Source organism: Lasiosphaeria miniovina (genome assembly GCF_030549165.1).
Source record: "Lasiosphaeria miniovina strain SMH2392-1A chromosome Unknown B0T26scaffold_5, whole genome shotgun sequence".
Lineage (NCBI taxonomy): Eukaryota > Fungi > Ascomycota > Sordariomycetes > Sordariales > Lasiosphaeriaceae > Lasiosphaeria > Lasiosphaeria miniovina.
In genome coordinates this window covers 4,042,997-4,060,379 of record NW_026848224.1, presented here as the reverse complement: position 1 = coordinate 4,060,379, position 17,383 = coordinate 4,042,997, and the positions used below count along the sequence as shown (strand labels likewise).

General features: G+C 56.4%; 4 protein-coding genes across 4 annotated transcripts; 1 reads left to right on the top strand and 3 right to left on the bottom strand.

The window, feature by feature from the left end:
- Positions 1–1,404: 1,404 nt before the first annotated feature.
- Positions 1,405–3,072, bottom strand: B0T26DRAFT_651923 (uncharacterized protein; the record flags this gene model as incomplete). The annotated part of the gene is made up of 6 exons (XM_060438318.1): positions 1,405–1,876; positions 1,939–1,965; positions 2,040–2,108; positions 2,247–2,364; positions 2,451–2,591; positions 2,655–3,072. 6 exons carry the CDS (start codon positions 3,070–3,072, stop codon positions 1,405–1,407), a joined length of 1,245 nt encoding a protein of 414 aa, XP_060294933.1.
- A 6,546-nt stretch (positions 3,073–9,618) lies between these two features.
- Positions 9,619–10,693, bottom strand: B0T26DRAFT_873711 (uncharacterized protein; the record flags this gene model as incomplete). Its single annotated transcript, XM_060448007.1, has 3 exons — positions 9,619–10,090; positions 10,150–10,626; positions 10,680–10,693. 3 exons carry the CDS (start codon positions 10,691–10,693, stop codon positions 9,619–9,621), a joined length of 963 nt encoding a protein of 320 aa, XP_060294932.1.
- Positions 10,694–11,954: 1,261 nt separating this feature from the next.
- Positions 11,955–13,499, top strand: B0T26DRAFT_753701 (uncharacterized protein; the record flags this gene model as incomplete). Its single annotated transcript, XM_060445732.1, has 2 exons — positions 11,955–12,602; positions 12,708–13,499. 2 exons carry the CDS (start codon positions 11,955–11,957, stop codon positions 13,497–13,499), a joined length of 1,440 nt encoding a protein of 479 aa, XP_060294931.1.
- A 705-nt stretch (positions 13,500–14,204) lies between these two features.
- Positions 14,205–16,126, bottom strand: B0T26DRAFT_753700 (uncharacterized protein; the record flags this gene model as incomplete). The annotated part of the gene is made up of 2 exons (XM_060445731.1): positions 14,205–15,845; positions 15,920–16,126. 2 exons carry the CDS (start codon positions 16,124–16,126, stop codon positions 14,205–14,207), a joined length of 1,848 nt encoding a protein of 615 aa, XP_060294930.1.
- Between the last annotated feature and the right edge of the window lie 1,257 nt (positions 16,127–17,383).

Genomic DNA, 17,383 nt, shown 5'->3' with positions numbered 1-17,383 from the left:
TGGTTCTCATTTGAATCGAATAACTAACGAGCCCTGTATCTGCGATTGATATGGAGGCACTAGGGCCCAAAAGAAGATGTTGGCTAACGAGTTGGTTGATGGTGCAAAGAGAAAGAGATGACAAGGCAATCTGCTGTTGCGGGTCAGTAATTAGTGGAATGCTGGACGGAGAAAGTCAGGGAAAGGAATACAGAATTTCAAAGGAATTTCAAAGGCAAGAAACCCTAAAGTGGAACATCCGCATTGACCACATCAAAAGGTGCGGAAATTTTTAAACTTTATGCTAGCAAAAACCGGACGACTTTGTTCCTCGCTTGGTACGCTAAGTTGATCTTTTCAGGGTTTAACCTTGTATTCGAAGTACATGCATTACTTACCAAGGCACTAGGCTTGGGCTAAAATCTTGAATGGCGGTGTTGGATCTCGTATTCGCGCCTGCAATTTATTTTATGTTTTTTTTTATAAAAAGAAGAAAAAAAAACGTGACACATACCCTACAATATGGAACAATAATTCACACGCACAACTAGATCAGTGAGATTGGCTAGAGTAAGAAGAAACAGGCCGCAGTTTGGTTAGAGTCATATCTGCTAGGCAGGCTAGCTGGCATTCTTAACTAGCTGAACATACGGTCTCCTGCATTGCAGCCTTTCATACCAAGCCGCTAGGTCATAAAGCCGTATGCTTCCACGCCGCAGTAATGACTGATTTCACAACCGAAGCACGAGGGTGCGGTGTCTGAAGTCAGGATGGCCGGATGACGTTGCCTGACTAGACGCCATGCATACCTAGGTATCCAGCCTTTTCTGCCATTCGCTCGCTATGCCCCTGGACAAGCAGCGGAAACGGCGGCAGAGAGTCTCGCACATGATCTGATCAAGCTCTGTCTTGGTGCTTTCAGCCAGCACTCTTGGGCTATAAATCCGGGCGGTGGAAAATGACCCGGAAGAGTAAGACCAGGGTATCCCGGCTCTCTGCAAATCGCCTGATCTCCCCATCCACGCCAAAACTATCAAGCGCCACTCGTAGCCCATCTAGTCGTGGTTGGTAAGGTTCCCAATACGCCTCATTTTCCTTGGCTCGGCTTATGGTGGTCGTTCGTTCGCCAGGGCACAGAAAGCCGAGTCAACAAGGGACGAGGAGGTGGATTGCGCGTCGTATAGTCAGTTCGTCGTCTCGGCAGTCCGTCGTCTCTCTCGGGAGTTTGTCGTCTCGGCAGTTCGTCGTCTCGGCAGTTCGTCGTCTCGGTCATATCATGATATATAATTTCGTTCGTCGCAACCGGGTGGAAATGAGTGTCGCTTTTTGCTTTCGTTTCATCACACACACACATGAATGTTTCTTTTTGGGGTTATGTCCTGGTTGTCGTTATCAGCGGGCACCAGTGCCCGCGATATCTCTGTCTCACTTTTCGACTCGGAACTCGGTCGTCTTGACAATGCCCTTGAATTCCGGGTCGAGGTCGTCCGGGTCGGGCAGGATGACGTCTTCCTCACTGACCCTGGGCTTCTCTGCCGCGGCGTCGAGGGCGAGGGCGCCCGTCATCTCTAGCACGTGGCCGTGGCCTTTGCCGTCTCCATTATTTGTCGTGTTGTTGTTGACGGACGCGGAGAAGGCCGTGTTCCCGCGGTTGACCGTCGCCCACTTCTCGCCGCCCTTGCCGGCCATCTCGAGGAACTCGCCCGACGCCGTGTTCTGCCGCAGGTACCCGCGGTTGCCGCTCCCGCTCACCGGCAGCCGGTCCAGCGCTTTGCCGGCGCGGTAGTAGTTGGCCTCGCGGTAGTGGTTGAGGTTGCCCGACAGCCGCAGCGCGCGCCCGAGCAACGGCCGCAGTGTCGGCGCGCACGCCGCTACGATGCCAATGTCGAGCTGGAGGCTGTTGGCCGGGAGAGGATAAGTCAGTTGGAGATTGCGGGACTTCAATAGGCGGCGACTTACGATGCAAAGAACGGCGCCCACGGGTAACTGCCGCACGTGAAGGGGGCTTGTCAGTGGTGAATCCTACAGCAATTAGGGGAGCCAAAGTTGCGTCGACGTACTATGTCCCGTCACGTTCGTGGACAAAAGCGATGATGAACACGGCCCTTGCGATGCCCAAAGCGACGGCACTGATATTCTCTTGTCAGTGGCGAACCCAGAATTCTGCGGCGAGAGACAGGGGCCAAAATTCTGCGACGAGAGACGGGCTTGAATACTGCGACGAGAGACGGGCTTGAATTCTACGACGAGAGACAGGCATGGCTTACAAGTACCCTCCACTAAGAATAGCAATCAGGTAGAGTCGTATCCGGCGCTGCAGCTGGAGGCTCCATATCAGGGGTATTGGCAGCGTCGCAAATGCGATATCGGTAACAATGTTGCATGCTATGTGGAGGCGGTATCGTCAGTTCTCGTATGCGCCGGCGAAGAATACCAAACAGGTCAGGAGAATCTGCCAGGGTCGAACTGACATGTGTTGAAGAGACCAAAGTCTCGGTATAGCTCCTTGTTGTAGCACTTTGGGCGGATTGACCGGTCCCACTGGCCGGCTATCGGCTGGCAAAAGGTCAGGAAGGTGATGAAGGCGAATAGCGTGTAGAAGCAGACAAAGGCTAGCCGAGGATGCCTGTTAGCAAATCAGCGTGTCTGCGACCGGGCAGCGTGATGGCAGGTACCGATGAGCGACCATAATATCCACTTGTACCAATTGCCCCTGCTGAGGCGCAGCAGGGAGATGGCGATGGAGATCTTGAGGAAGCCGAAGGCGAACGAGGCCTCGACGATGGACTGGAAGAACTGGGCCTCGAGGATGACGACGAGGTTGGGCTGCTTGATGGTGTCCTGGTGGCGGCCGGAGCCGTTGGTGCAGGCGACGATCCAGGCGACGAGCCCGCCGAGGCTGCACAGCACTGACAGCGCCATGAGCACGTCGTCCTTGCCGAAGGACCGCACGAGCACGGCCTTGGTGTAGAAGCGCAGGGCTGCCGCCGTGAAGGCGAGCCCCCAGACGACGCACACAATGGTCAGGAACAGGGCCGTGTTGCTTTCGGCCTCCCGGGCGGGATCGACGTAGGGCTTGCTTGGTGAGGACATGGCTCGGATCGATCGCTGGTCTGGTCTGCTGGTCTGGTCTGACTGTTGCTAAAATTGCGCTGGCATGTCTCAGAGGCCCGGCTATGCGAGGTCCTGCCAGCAGCGAGCGAGCGCCGCGAGAACTGAACTGGAAAGCAGCAGGAAAAGGCGGAGGCGGAGGTGGAGGTGGAGGTGGAGGGGGTCGGACCAGGAGGGGAGGGAAAGCAAAGCTGGAAGAAAGGGGGCCCCCTAGGACGAGAAAAAAGTGGGCACGGCGACCACCGTTCTTTAACCTACGGCATGGGGCTTACTGCGTCTCTCTGTCTGGGCCCGTGGCTACTCGCATGCTATGCTACCGTCACTCGGGGCCATTCTCGGCAGTGCTCCGTAATGAGGCCAAATTGAACCTGGGGAAGACAAGGGCCGAAAGGGGGCAGGGGTGGGCTGCCGATATGGCATGCCCCCCCCAAATGGCCATTTTTGGTACCGCCAGCGCCAATCAGTGGGCGGGCCAGGCAGAGTCGAAGGGGAGAGAGGTCAGGGTTGGGGCAAGCAAGTTCTGGCTAAAGTGCGCTTTCCCCAGCTGCCTCCGCGGCCACTGACCAACCATTCCCAAGGGGCCCCCGCCTCTGGTCGATATACCGGGTTCTTGTTAAGCAGCTGGTGTACGTACATAAGCGGGACGCGCTCCCCTTGGTCAGGGTTAATCATCCATTGGCTTGTTCAATCATGCCGGCCCGGCACAGCCAAGTCCGCCCGCATTCGATTCGACCCAACCGAGGGAGGGGATCTAGATTCTAGATCTCGCAGCCCGCCCGCCGCCCCGCACCGTTAGTCCAAAATGCAACGAATCTGATTGTTCCATTCTCGTTTCTGCCGACCGCCTCGTGATGCGTCGGAAATCGAGTAGTGTTTAGTCCAGCTTTCCAGCCTGCAGCCATGTTGGCCGTGCCACGCGAATCTAGTCATCTCCGCCAAGGAAATGTAATCAAGATCCGAATGAACGCCCCCCAGTGCATTCAGTCAGTCCAATTTGCGCCGTTCATACCCCAGGATATAAGCAAAAGCAACAGAAAAAAACAATAGAAAAAAGCAACAGAAAGAAACAACAGAAAGAAACAAAGAAAGAAACAAAGAAAGAAACAAAGAAAGAAACAACAGAAAGAAACAACAGAAAAAAACAAAATGCACCCATCGCCCTGTGCTGCTCCTCGTCGCGCCACGGCAAACCCCTGCGCTGAACAGCCAAACCAGGGCCTGCCCGAGTGTGTCGGCCAACGGGGCAGAGCACCCCTCCAGGGGGTTGGGCGAAGTGTCTTTCGTCAATGTCTGGGCCAAAGCGCGAGTGCGAATGGCTCGGCGTCATGAGTTGGCCCTAGCGGACTAGGTTGACGAGAGCGGCGTTTAACGAGAGTGGCGTCGAGGCCCGGCTGTAGCTGCTAGCAGCAGTTGCGTGTTCTCGACCAACTCCATGTCCAGCACGGGCGCTGCTTTAAATGCGATCTTGCGCCAGGGCCGAGTCGGCCCTGCCGATGGCGGCTTCGAGGGTGCTGGCCGAGCAGGCCCGAGGTTGGAAAGGGCAAGGGCGGGATGCCGTTTTGTATGCCGCACGGCAGAAGCGCAGACAAGGGCGTACATCAAAAGAGGCCGTAGAAGAGGCCCCCTCTCTGTCTCTCCTTGTGTGGTATCTCCTTGTGTGGTATCAAGGCAGCTGGTTGGAATCTAGGCTGCGCAGGTATCAACCGCCCACGGCGCCGCCGTCGCCGACGCCGTTAGGCAGCCCGGTTGTCTCCAAAAAACACGAAAATCCATATGGTCCAGGACCAGCACCAGCCGTCTGTGGAAATGCGTGGCCAGACTCGACCAGGTCTGGACTACTACCCCCCTCACCGGCACCGAGCTCGGCTAGTCGTGTTTGTCCCACGGTGGCTGAGGAGAGCAGACGTTGGTCCGAACCAAATCTCGGACAAAGCACAAGGCAACAAAGGTTGCAGCTGATAATTTCGGGAGGTGTGGTTGAATTAAATCGGTTTCTGACCTTTGTCTACCCCGCCCCCCTTCCCTTGGATTCAACCGAGTTTGATGGTTGCACGACAACTTCGGCCTGTTGAGCCTGCCACGGCTCCCTGGCTGGGCCTGCCGGCTCCTAAGACGAAAATATGAGGAGCTCGGTATCATTACTCAAGACATTCGCAATTCGCGGCGCCGAACCGAAATCTCGCCACGTGTGAGTGCCGCTTCTTCGCTGCCGTCGATTACAATGTTGGCCACGAACTGGTTTGTGAACCAGAAACCCAGCACGACGTGGTGCTTGTTACCTGGTATTTCAATAAAATCAATCTCAGCCCTCTTGATGTACTCTATTAAGACTCGCCACAGTATCCTATGTTCGACTTTCGACTTTGGGCGCGACCGACGTTGCCTTGAAAGGGAATGAATAAGCTCGTATATGAACCTGTTGTCTTTTGGCCGGATTGTCGAAGGATCTTTTCCGGCCGTGTAATTCGGCTGAGTTCTCTGCGACTTGGCAAATCACTTGAAGTTGAGTCCACAGCTTGTGCTGAACGGTTGCAGCATCGGCCATGATGAACTGCGGGTTTTCGTGCGGATGGTTTTCTTTTTCTCCCTCCTACTGTTTCCCAATTGCTCCGATGGAGGGGATCCCCAGTATGGGATAACAATTATATATATGGCTGGCTCTCCGGTCTTGTTCCAGTTCCGATGAAATAACCACAGAGAGATCTGCTCGCACATCCTCAATGTCGAATAATTACCGAACGGAAATCCCGAGACCAGTGCTGGGCTTTTCTGGCCACCCTCTTGCGCTGGCCACCCTCTTGCACTGGCCATGACATTGACCACCGTCGGACAGCAACTACGAAGCACGACTCTAGGGTTGCCTTGGCCACCACAACATTTTCCTTCGGCGGCGGAATCGGCGGGCACACCACACCTAGCCGCGGCTAACGTCCTCTGTGGGTGGCGGGCTGCTCGAGGGGCCCCATGGCCACAACAGCGCCGCTCGAGCATTTTTGTTTCTCTTTTTATCTTTCACCTTGCCACAATGCGAGAATGGCTCGGATTTTCCTAAAGAGAATTTTGCAGGAAGCGGCAGGTTTGTGTTGACGCTGGAGCTTTCTCATCCCTGCCTGCCCTGCCTGCCCTGCCTGCCCTGCCAAGCCAAGGCCTTCATGCACGTAATCAGCCCGAGCACAAACACACCACCTCCTATTCCGAACCACACACACCATCAAAGCAAAATGCGAGGCCTAGGTCCTCTAATGGAAATGGGGGAAATGAGCAAATCACACTCCGAATCTCGCAACGGCGCAGCTGCTGCCCAAGAAAGGTGACACAAGGGCGCCAGGTACCTCGTCTATGATACCACCGCACATGTGGTCTTGCGTTGAGATAGATGAGCATGTACCGGGGAGGGAGGGAGGGGTGAGGGGTGTTATTCAACAACCCTCACGATCTGGCACGGCTTACAAGAATGAGCGCCCGCGGGTTCACGAGCAGGGTATTTATTAATAGCAAGGTCGTTCGACGGAAATGCTCTGAAGTGATCCGGCACCCTCTCAACCGCACGAAAATTTTCGATCAAAACGGCTGTTTTTCGAGACGGGCACCAGGCTCAATCCTTTGCACAATACGGACACCTGAATCAGAACCAAAACCATGGTTGTCGAAGGCACTAGAATCTTTCGCGAGATCCCTCCGGTCGACAGTATCCCGGGTCCAGTGACGGTGCAGCGTGGAAGGCGTCGCATCAAACACGGAATGTTATTCGACCAGGAAGCCGACTACTAGTCCCATAGTATAGACCATCTCCAGGCACATGTGAATGAAGTAGGGTTAGAAATTCCAGTTCTCTCTAAGCGCATATTCATATAATGTTGATTAACAAATGAACAATGACCAATAGGCTCTGAAACGCGCCACAGCCCTCGAGGGAAGGCCAAATCAAATTCACAGGAACATCCACAGCCAAATTCAGAACCAAACTCACAACCGAATCCCCTATCAAATCTCCCGTCAAATCCCACGTCAAACTCTCAGTCGAATCCCCAGTTGACCACCCACCAAAGTCCAACGGGCCAGCGGACCGCAAAGTATAGGCCCATCATTCTAGAGAGAGACTTCAAATTCTGCTGCACCGGCTTCAACCGGACCAACTTTCTCTTCAAGAAAGATAAGGTAGCAACTGGCGCAACCACCACAACCACCACAACCATAGCCACCACAACCACCACCACAATCACAGCCACCACAACCACCACCACAATCACGGCCACCACAACCACCACCACAATCACGGCCACCACAACCACCACCACAACCACAGCCACCACAACCACCACCACAACCACAACCGGCACAACCACCACAACCACCACAACCACCACAACCACCTCAACCACCACCACCACGGCAACAGGCCAGGTAGACATGAGCTGTGTGCACCTCTATACTGTCGACTTTGAGCACGCCTCGTTCCTGCCCGACCGCCTCTTCGTCTATGCCGTCGACGAGGCCCAGGAATCGCTCGAGCTATACAAGTACCTAGACCCCGTGTACTCGTATCTGGACAAGAGCAACCTGGACTCGATAAAGAGAGTGTCGCGCTATTACAAGAGGTCGAGCAGTGTTTTCTATGCCGTTACGGCTAGTCTTAGGTCCGGCTCCGCATCCGCATCTAATCATCACCTTGCCCAGCTCATCGAATGGAAGAAACAAATGCATCCCCAATTACCTAGTACCGGTTCTAGTCCCTTGTAGGCTTGAAGGCAGGGGAAGACAACGGACGAACAGAATACCGGGGAACAACGGACCATATTTACGTATTTACGTAATAATGAATGTCCCCTTGCCGCGGCCAAAACACCTGACATGCTTTGCCATCTTACCTATTAGGCAATCGTCACAAGGAGGATCCCTTGGCCGGTACTAACTAACTAACTATGAGCCAGACAACTGTGGCTTATTCAGCCCAGGGGCGGGCACAATACGGCACAATCGACCAGAGAGCGGCCACGGCTGACGCGGGGCAGAGCTGCCTGTGCGGCCGCGCGTAGATCGCGCAATGTTGTTTTATTGGTGGGGTCCGTCAACAGTGAAGTTCCTAGCCAGTATCACTCTCTCCCATTGTGGACATGAAACTGAGAAAGACGAGATTCTGGCCAGGCGGCGTGTGCCAGGCTGTGCCACTCGCTCAACGTCTGAGCAGCGGTAGTATTACCCGGGACCTCCTCGAAAGGTTGTTGGCCGTATCGAACAATGAAGGAAGTGGTCGTATCGAACAATGAGGGAAGTGGTCGCATCAAACAATGAAGGAGGTGGCCGTATCGAATAATGAAGGAGGTGGCCGTATCGAACAATGAAGGAAGTGGGAAGATGTGCTCCCAAAGGATCAAAGGGGCGGCGGTGAAAAGTTCCTTGGTGACCCGGATCTGCCTCCGCCCAGAGGCGTATTCCCCGGCGAGAGATTATACGCTTCCTACTAGGACCTATACACCACCTGTGCGGAAGAGACCCTGAAACACTTGACTGATGCTGGCTTCAATCTTTCCATAGTCCCCATCTTGGCCACGGAAAACTATGATGTCACTCTGTCACATCAATCCCGGCCTGCCAGAGGTATCAAAAAGGGCCCCCGCCGGTAAAAAAAAATTAGTGAATGGGAGGGATGTGGGATTTCGACATAAGCGAGCCAATCGGAAACCAACCGGGCTGGCAGGATTCCCAACGGTGGCCTCTTCCCCAACATCCCCGGGAATAGGAGAGCGTATTCGCTTTTCGACGAGCGCGCGCGCGCGTTGGTATTGTTGGTTAAAGGGGTGAAGTGGTCGATTATGCCGACTTCCGGTCCTCCCTTGCGCCCCCTTCGAGTGCATTTTGTCACAGACATGGACCGGAAGCAACGGATGGGCTTTAACTGCTGTTTGCCCACCAGCCCCCTTTCTATGGTGGTCGTGCGCGGGCGATATGGTGGTCGTGTGCGGACCAGGCTCTGGGCTCCCGTCTCCAGTCTTGTGAACAGTGCCGCGACCCTGCAGAACCACTCCGTCCTTTCGATAACCCCGTGAAAAGAACTTAGCTGCGGTGTGTAACACTGCAGAGGGGTGAACCTTGGACAGATGGTTTGCAAAAAGAAAGACACGAGTTATTCTGCTTGAGGGTCTGAAGCTTCCAGAGCCAGGCCTGATTGGAGCGCCAGCGCTCACCAAGGTACCTATTTATACACCTAAGGCAGACAGCCGCAAATTGCTAAGCCAGCCGAATCCAGGGGCGCCAGCGCCGTCACATATTCCCAGACAAGCAGCGGGAAAAAAGAAAAGAGTATGTGTCCCCAGACCCCGTAGGGCAAGCCACAGCGCCAGCGCCCGGGCAAGGAAAGGAACCAGTGCTGGGGTACAGTGCCACGCCCCATGGCATGGCCGGAAACACAAAATGCCGGATCAAGGACAACGCTAGTGTGGCCAAAGGCTACGTTAAGCCTCCCCCACATGATATTCTTCTCGTCCGCTACTACTGCCCATCACCACTCCCTTCCTCCTGCGAACGACCCTATTGAGGAAAATGATGCTGCCCGGCAGATGAGGATTCGCCGCCACCTTGCTGCGCAAAGAAGGCTTGGGAGATGGACGGCGCAAACTGCACGTTCCCGGGCATTGCCGCGCCGGTGCCCTGGACGCCCCCGCTGGAACTAGAGCTGCTGCTGGCCGTCGTGTTGTACGGTATCGCATACGTGTTGGTGTGGTCCCTGGTAAAATGACCAAACTCTACAATCCAGCCTGCCGTATCGAGAAATATGCCTCTCGTCACGTTAGAGCCGCGGTAGAAGACGGGGTCATAACCACCATCCCATTGGTACACCTTGCTGATGATGTCGTGGAAGCCTAGAGTTCCACCCAACCGCTTGACGTCGAAGTCGGGATTGGGCGTTAATTTCGCTACGATGTCGGCATTTTGGGGGATGCTGGTGTCAACCCACCATTCGACCCACCCCAAGTGGTGTAGCCGAATGAAGACCTGGGATCTGATTACAAAAAGATATCAGCTGACTCGTCCGAGGAGCGGTGGGGTAGGTGAGCTTACATCCAGTCTCGGCATCCGACTTCCAACTCATCTTCAGCATCCTCGTTATATACCATGGAAAAATTGAAGAGACCCAGATTGATCTGGAAGATGGGGTCCATATTATAATGAGTACCGAATACAACGTCCATGAAGTCGAGTAGCGAGATATCGGGCGTGTTGAAGGCGAAGCGCGCTTGGGAAGATCTTGCCACGGAATTGTAGGTGCGAAGTTTGAGCTTGACGCATCCCACCTTCCCGCCGGATTGTAATACGGCGCCCTGCTTTTCCACCGAGAGTTCGGCACGGGAGAAGTTGATACCCTGCACTCCTCGTTGTGCCACAATACGGACCGGTGGGTCAAACCGCAAACCTAATACCACGTGGCATTTGTCCTTGTTAGGCCCTTCGAGAAAGTCAACCTCGACCATGTAGACCGCCGACTGCAAGACCGCCCAGAGTGTCTGATATTTCAGAGTGTCCGAGGTCGGCGATACTCTGGGTAGCGAATAAACAAGATCATAAATGTACCTGGGTCGCCCTGGTTGTACGTCTGAACGATCATGGTTTCTGCGGTATGCAGCCGACGGCCTCGCAACCTCGTTGATCGCGTCGAGTTGCCGCGCTAACGCCTGCTCATGCTCTCGTCGTTGTCGTCTACTACTTTGTCCTGCCATGGTGAGAAGCTTGCTCCGTTGTCCCGATATTCTTTTTTCTCGGTTCGACTCCCTTGACTGTCTGTCATTCGCACGGTTGAGATTACTGGTATGGACTGACAATTATATACAAATCTGCCAGCCTCGTGCCACTTGCGAGGGCATTGGCCACGAAGACGAGTTCGCGTCCGCATGATCCATGCTGGATACGGAACCGAATCATGAAACACCTGTTGGACTGTTCTAGTCGCCCTTTCTCGTAGGCCGCAACATTGGCCCCGTCCGACAATACGCACTTGGGGCTATTCTGGGCTCCGGAGCCGCCTTGTTCACCACAGTTTGCCTTTAATTCCCGGGATAGCCGGGTGAAGCACGCCGCAGCGTGTTCTGTGGGCGGCGGGCTCGTCAAGCTCGTGTAATATATGCCACGGCCGCGTCAAGCTCGTGTAATATATGCCACGGCCGGCCGCAACAGGGCCTCCCTCTCGGGTGTCTCTATTATTTGCTGGTCCACCTAGCCCGGGCTGGTGCGGTTTTGATATCCCACGTAAATCCTTCAGGAAGCAGCGTTTTGATATCCCACGTAAATCCTTCAGGAAGCAGCGATTTTTGAAATGGAGTTGTCTCACCCCTGCCACCCCTGACATGCCCCTCAACTGTACATAAAGTCAGCCCGAGCACCCTCCTCGTTCACGTATTCGTACTCCGAGCCACACACGCCGCCAAAGTAAGCACAGTACCGGGTCCAGGTCCTCCAATCGCACGCTGGGGAGAGGTGAAAGTCGGATTCCCGAAATTCGCGGTGGCACAGCATCGGAGCACTGTCGGCCACGCAGACAGCCTGGTCGAACCCCCGCCCCCTCCTAGTTCCCCTCTTCACCAGGCACTGGGGCAGCTGCAGCTGAAACCGATTTGTTACAGTTTTCACGGTCTATTTTGAGCGTGCCAGGAGCGCCGCAGCAAGGACGGTCCGGGGCTTGCGCGTCGGGTATTTAATAATGAAGCCACGGGCAGAGTGCAGATGGAAATGGCGCGAAATGACCCGGCAGCCTTCTCGACCGCATTCAAACTGACGATAACTATCCCCGTTTTCCAAGACTACCGCCTGCCGAAAGCCTCTACACTATCTGCAGTCCAGATATCTGAACAGGAATCTGGCCGTCTCTCAACATGCAGTCAGTCGGCTCTAAGCCAGGCACTAGCACTAACGTCAGCGGCAGCGGTTCTAAGGCCAACAACACTAACGCCAACGCGAATAGCTCCAGCGCCAGCACCAACGCCGTCGCTGCGCGGGAAGTAGCCAGGACTAGCCAGTTCAAACAGAGGCTCGAAAAGGACCTCAGCGATGGGCAGTATGTTGGGAAGCGGGGTTTTCCATACCCAGCCACCCGGCCTACCGTCTTCGTCAAGACCGGCGACGGCGTGATGGCAGAAGGGAAGACTCAGGAACTCGCCTTCCAGCACATGGAGAAGAAGCGAAGCGACAACCCAAACCTTCAGATCCACGTTCCAGAAGTCTTCGCCATGTTTAGTACTGAGGGAGGCGAGGAGGTCGTCGTCATGGAGCTGGTGCAGGACTCGAAAGACATGAATCGTTTCATAAAGGACCAGAAACTGGACCACGCCAAGGCCAAGGCCTGCTACGAGATGGTAGTTGACGCAATCAAACTCTTTCGTGAGATCCCCCCGGTCGACGACATCCCGGGCCCAGCGCCATCGGCTGGGGGAAGCCGCCTCGTAAAAAACACAATGTTTTACGACGAGCAGGCCGACATACCATTCAAGAACATACGCGATCTGCAAGAACACCTGAACGAGGTAATACTGTTGCAAAAGAGATTATATCCGGGCTCCAATCCCCCCCCCCCCTCTGCATCACATTGCTCTAATGCTAACGGAGAAATGAAAACAACGGGACTCTAGGCTCTAATCCATGCCACGGTTCCTCCGGCGAACCCCGAGCCCGGACCGCGAGTGAAACCCACATCATCATCATCATCCAAACCCCCGTCGACCACCACGCATTCAACCTCGGCCGCGCAGCAGCCCAAGGTCCGCCGCGCAAAGCAATACAAGCCTATCGTGCTGGAGCAGAAGCTCACCTTCTGCTACACGGACCTCAGCCAGGCCAACTTCAAGTTCAAGACGGAGGACAAGGGAGGGGGCACTGGCAGAGACGACGCGAGCCACGTACGACTCTATGTTGTCGACTTTGAGCTCGCCGCATTCCTGCCCGCCAGCTTCCTGGCCTTCGCCATCGCCAGGGCCAAGGAGCGGCAGCTCGAGCTGTACAAGCACCTGCAGCCGGCGTTCGCGTCATCGTCCCTGGACACGAGCAACGTGGAGTCCATGGCCAGGGTGCGGCGCTACCTGCGCTCGTCGTCGTCGTCAGCCTTCGCCGATGGCGGTGCGACCAGCAGCGGCAGCAGCACTAATAGTTCCAGCACCGCCTCCTCGAGCGCCGCAACCACCAGGCCTAGCTCGCCGGTTGCCGCCGGTGCTGGTGCTGCCATCCACGGCACAACCGCGGCTGCGACGACATCAACGACAAAACCGGCAGCAGCAGTGGGGCTGCCGGTGCATCCGGCCAATGGCCAAGGAACCACAGCGAAACCACCTACTGTGCCGGCCGGTCCGGCCTCTGCTAGCCAGGGAGCAGTAGCGGCGGCGAAACCGTCTGCTGCGCCATCTGCTGGGTCCGGAACTCACAAGTGATGAGATTTCCCACAAGTGATGAGATGTCTTTCTCTCTTTTCCTTTTCTCCTTTCTTTCTTTTGCTCAGCTTAGTAAGCCAACCTAACCTCGTCCTTGCAGAGATCATATGGCGGAGAGATCACATGGCGGAGAGATGTCATGAGGGAGAGATGTCATGAGGGAGAGATGTCATGAGGGATAGAGAGTCATGAGGGATAGGAAGAGGGAGGAGAAAGACCCGCCGCCCTGGAGGCGGGCCGGGTTCGTCAGGTACAGTCATCACATTTACTTAGGTATGGAACGGACCTGGAGAGATAGGTAGGCACGCGAGGAAAATACTGCAGGCAGTTTCTCTCCTCGTCTACCGCCGAACTAGCTCTCACGCCATTACCCTTTTCATCTACTACAGGCGTCACCTATGTTTTTCTTTGAAGACCAGCAACCGCTAGGTCATGGAGTGATGGGAACGGAACGGCAACAGGATCGCCCCGGAGGCGGGCCAGACACTGGACAAGTGGACATATAGCTACATAGGTACCTTTCACAGACTCGATCAAGAGGCAGCTAAGACAGGCGGACTGCAGGCAGTTGCTCGCTCTAAATACTTTTTACCCAGTCCTATTCATTATCTACCTAGCTTTGTGCACGGAAAAAAAAAAAAAAAACCATATTCCAGATAAATTTACGTCGTCCTTATCCACTGAGGGCCGGCAAACCCACACCACTCACAAGTCCGCCTTGATAATCTCGGCCCCCCTCTCCGCCACAGCATACACGGTCGCCATGGTATTGCCCTGCGTGGTCAGCGGCATGACACTCGCGTCGCACACGCGCAGGTTCGCCACACCATAAACCCGCAGCGACGGGTCCACGACACCCCCCAACTTCTGCGGCAGCATGGCACAAGTACTCGTAAAGTGCGCGGCGCCCGTCGCGGTATCCCTGACAAAGTCCCTCGCGCGCTGCAAACCCGTCGCGCCGTCCGCGAACCCGCCCGGCCCGCCGTCCGGCGCGTTGGGGCCGTGCTTGCTGGCCGGGCCGCGCTTGAGGCGGGCGGCGAGCGGTGGCGCCGACGCGAGCGCCGCGTCGGCGAAGCGCACATGGCGCGCGAGCACCTCGACGTCGAGTTCGTGTGCGAGGTACTTGGGGTCGATGGCTAAGCGCGGGTCGGATGCCGACGCCGAGCCGATGTGCACAGACCCGCGCGACAGCGGGTGTGCCAGCAGCACGGCGATGGTGAAGTACTTCTCGGCGCCGCCCGCCGGGATCGTCAGCCACTTTCCGGCCGCGTCGTACTGCGCCCAGCCCGCGAACCCAAAGTAGTAACCCGACGCGAGGGCCGGCGACTGCAGCACCGTGCGCACGTACGCCTCGTGGGCCTGCGCGAAGGCGGGCGCCGTCTTGTCGTCGGCGACGGCGGGGTTCCGCCTCGTGTCGTCCAGCAGCTGCGCGAGGTCGCGCTGGCCGGCGGGGGTCGAGATGCCCGGGAACGGCAAGTGCCCCGTGGCGTTGCAGTTGGTGCGGGCGAGCGGGCCGGTCTGGCGCGCGTAGTCGGCCATGGCGGCGGCGAGCGCGGCGGGGTCCTGGCGGGCGAGCGCGTCGATGGTGTCGTACTCGGGGTCGGAGCTGGCGTCGTCGGCCAGCTCGAACGACAGCGTGGCCATGACGTGGTTCTGCAGGTTCTCGCCGACGTGCGGATTGTCGACGATCACGGGAATGCCCAGCGACGCAAGCAGCCCCGCGCCGCCGATGCCCGACAGCTCCAGCACCGCCGGCGAGTGCAGCACGCCCGCCGCCAGCACCACCTCGCGCCGCGCACGCACTGTCTGCGTTTGCCCGTCGGAGCCCCTGTATGCGACGCCTGTTGCCACGGCGTCGCCCTTGCCGTCGCTGGGCTTCTCCAGCACGACTTTCTCTACCAGCGTCTGCGTCCAGACGGTCAGGTTCGGGCGGGAGCGTGCGGCTACGAGATACGTGTTGCCCGGGTAGCTGCGTGTCCCGGTGGCAGGGTCGATAGCTTCGGTGTTGAACGCGGAGCCTAGGATGGTGCCCGAGAGGGGGTCGTTGTCGGCCGGGAGCCCGAGGGCGGCAAACGTGTCCCGCCAGGTCTGCGGCCACTTGCCCTTCTCCTCGGGCACGACGAGCTGGATGGGTCCGCCCTCGACCTTCTTGGACGGCGTCGTCACGCTGTACGCCTTTGCGGCCGACTTGGACATGCTCGCCCAGTCCCAGCCGGTGTTGCCCAGCTGCGCCCACGCATCCAGGTTGCTCTCCGAGCTCACCGTGAAGATCATGCCGTTCAGCGCGGCGGAGCCCCCGAGCAGACGACCCTGAGACACATGTACCTCTCGCCCGCCGAGACCTTTCTAGAGCCGCGTGTTAACCGTTGAGAAGTAGAAAAAGACGACAGGTCCTTGTTCGGAACTGGGCAGCGACTTACTTGAGGCGTAGTCATCATGTTCCAGTCGGCCGAGCTGCTCTGTAGCTGCGTCCACATGCCTGGAATCATGGTTCGCGGGTCAGCCGTCAGGTCCTCACCGGCTTCGACGACAAGGACGCTGACGGAAGGATCCTCAGACAGGCGGGATGCCACCACCAAGCCTGCCTGACCGCCGCCGACGATGACAAAGTCAAATTCTGAAGCCATAGTGCACGCTAAGGGCTGTTGGGAGTTATGGTGCCTTGGATTTTGACGAGATGAGCTGAGGATGGTAGTGCAGGTAAACGCCGAACGCGGAATAGTGCGGAAGCGGAATCGGAATAGTGCTGAAGTGGAATCAAGTTAGACTGAGGACTACTTGTTGGCTGCGTCCAACTAGCGGTCGGAACTGGGGAGAGGGAGTCTGAAGAGCAGGGCCAGCGGCGGTCGAACTTATGGCCCGCCAGCTCTGTCGCTCAGAGAGACTGCAGCTCGGGTGCACGTCTCCGTGCCCCGCACACCCACGGAATAAGCGGGTGGGATCGGCCATAGTGCAGTACGTACTGCAGTCATGGTCGTACCCGATGGCCAGAGCTCGCTGCGGTGTGACGCGGGAGGGTATATGTTTAGCAACTTCATTCCTTCGCGAGGAAAGGTTCCAGGCTGTTGGTCGGAGATACCAAGTGGCGCATTCTCCCCAACAGCAAACTCGCGGCAAGTACCAGGATGCTGCTCCTTTTAAGGATTACAAACCATGGACTGGTTCCGAGTCCGCGGTGTTTGGTGTCCGGAGCTGATTGGTCTTTCTCACTCAGGTCGATACGCGCTGGTTGCTCCGTGGCCTGGTCGCGGAGGCCATGGGTGCGGTAAGTGGACGAACTGTGAAAATAGTAATTCGTGTTCATAATTACCTTACTGTAAGGAACTACCTTACTGTAAGGAACTACCTTACTGTAAGGAAGTACCTTACTGAAAGGAATTGCCTTACTGTAAGGAAAGTTGGACCGGTTGAAGAGTGTGAGGGACCAGTGGCTCACCTTTGAAACAGCAGCCAGTTAGTGCTATAGTCGTTGCGTACTGAATACGCCCCGTCGGCTGATAGCGCTTACATTATACGCTTTATCGCCTGCTTCGCCGCGGATCTATGTTCACTCAAATCAGCGTCGACTTTCCCCTCTTCTGGCCATATTATCCGGGGGCTGTGTCCTGGGAGCCAACGGCGTCGATGTGCATGAGCCTCGGCGGAGCTCCGCGCTAAGCCATCTTGGCATATGCACGGGGGCGGCGTTGTCCAATTGTACTACTAGGAGCGATCAACATCGACAGCGAGCCACCGTCAGACTTTGCTTGTCTCACACGACGTAAATTAACCGGAGTGCGTGATTGACCAGACATGCGCGCCCGTTTTTCTGCGTTGGTGAACCTGGGTAGTAATTAGCAGGGAGAGTTCCCAACGTAAAAGCCGATGATGGGAAAGTTGCAAAG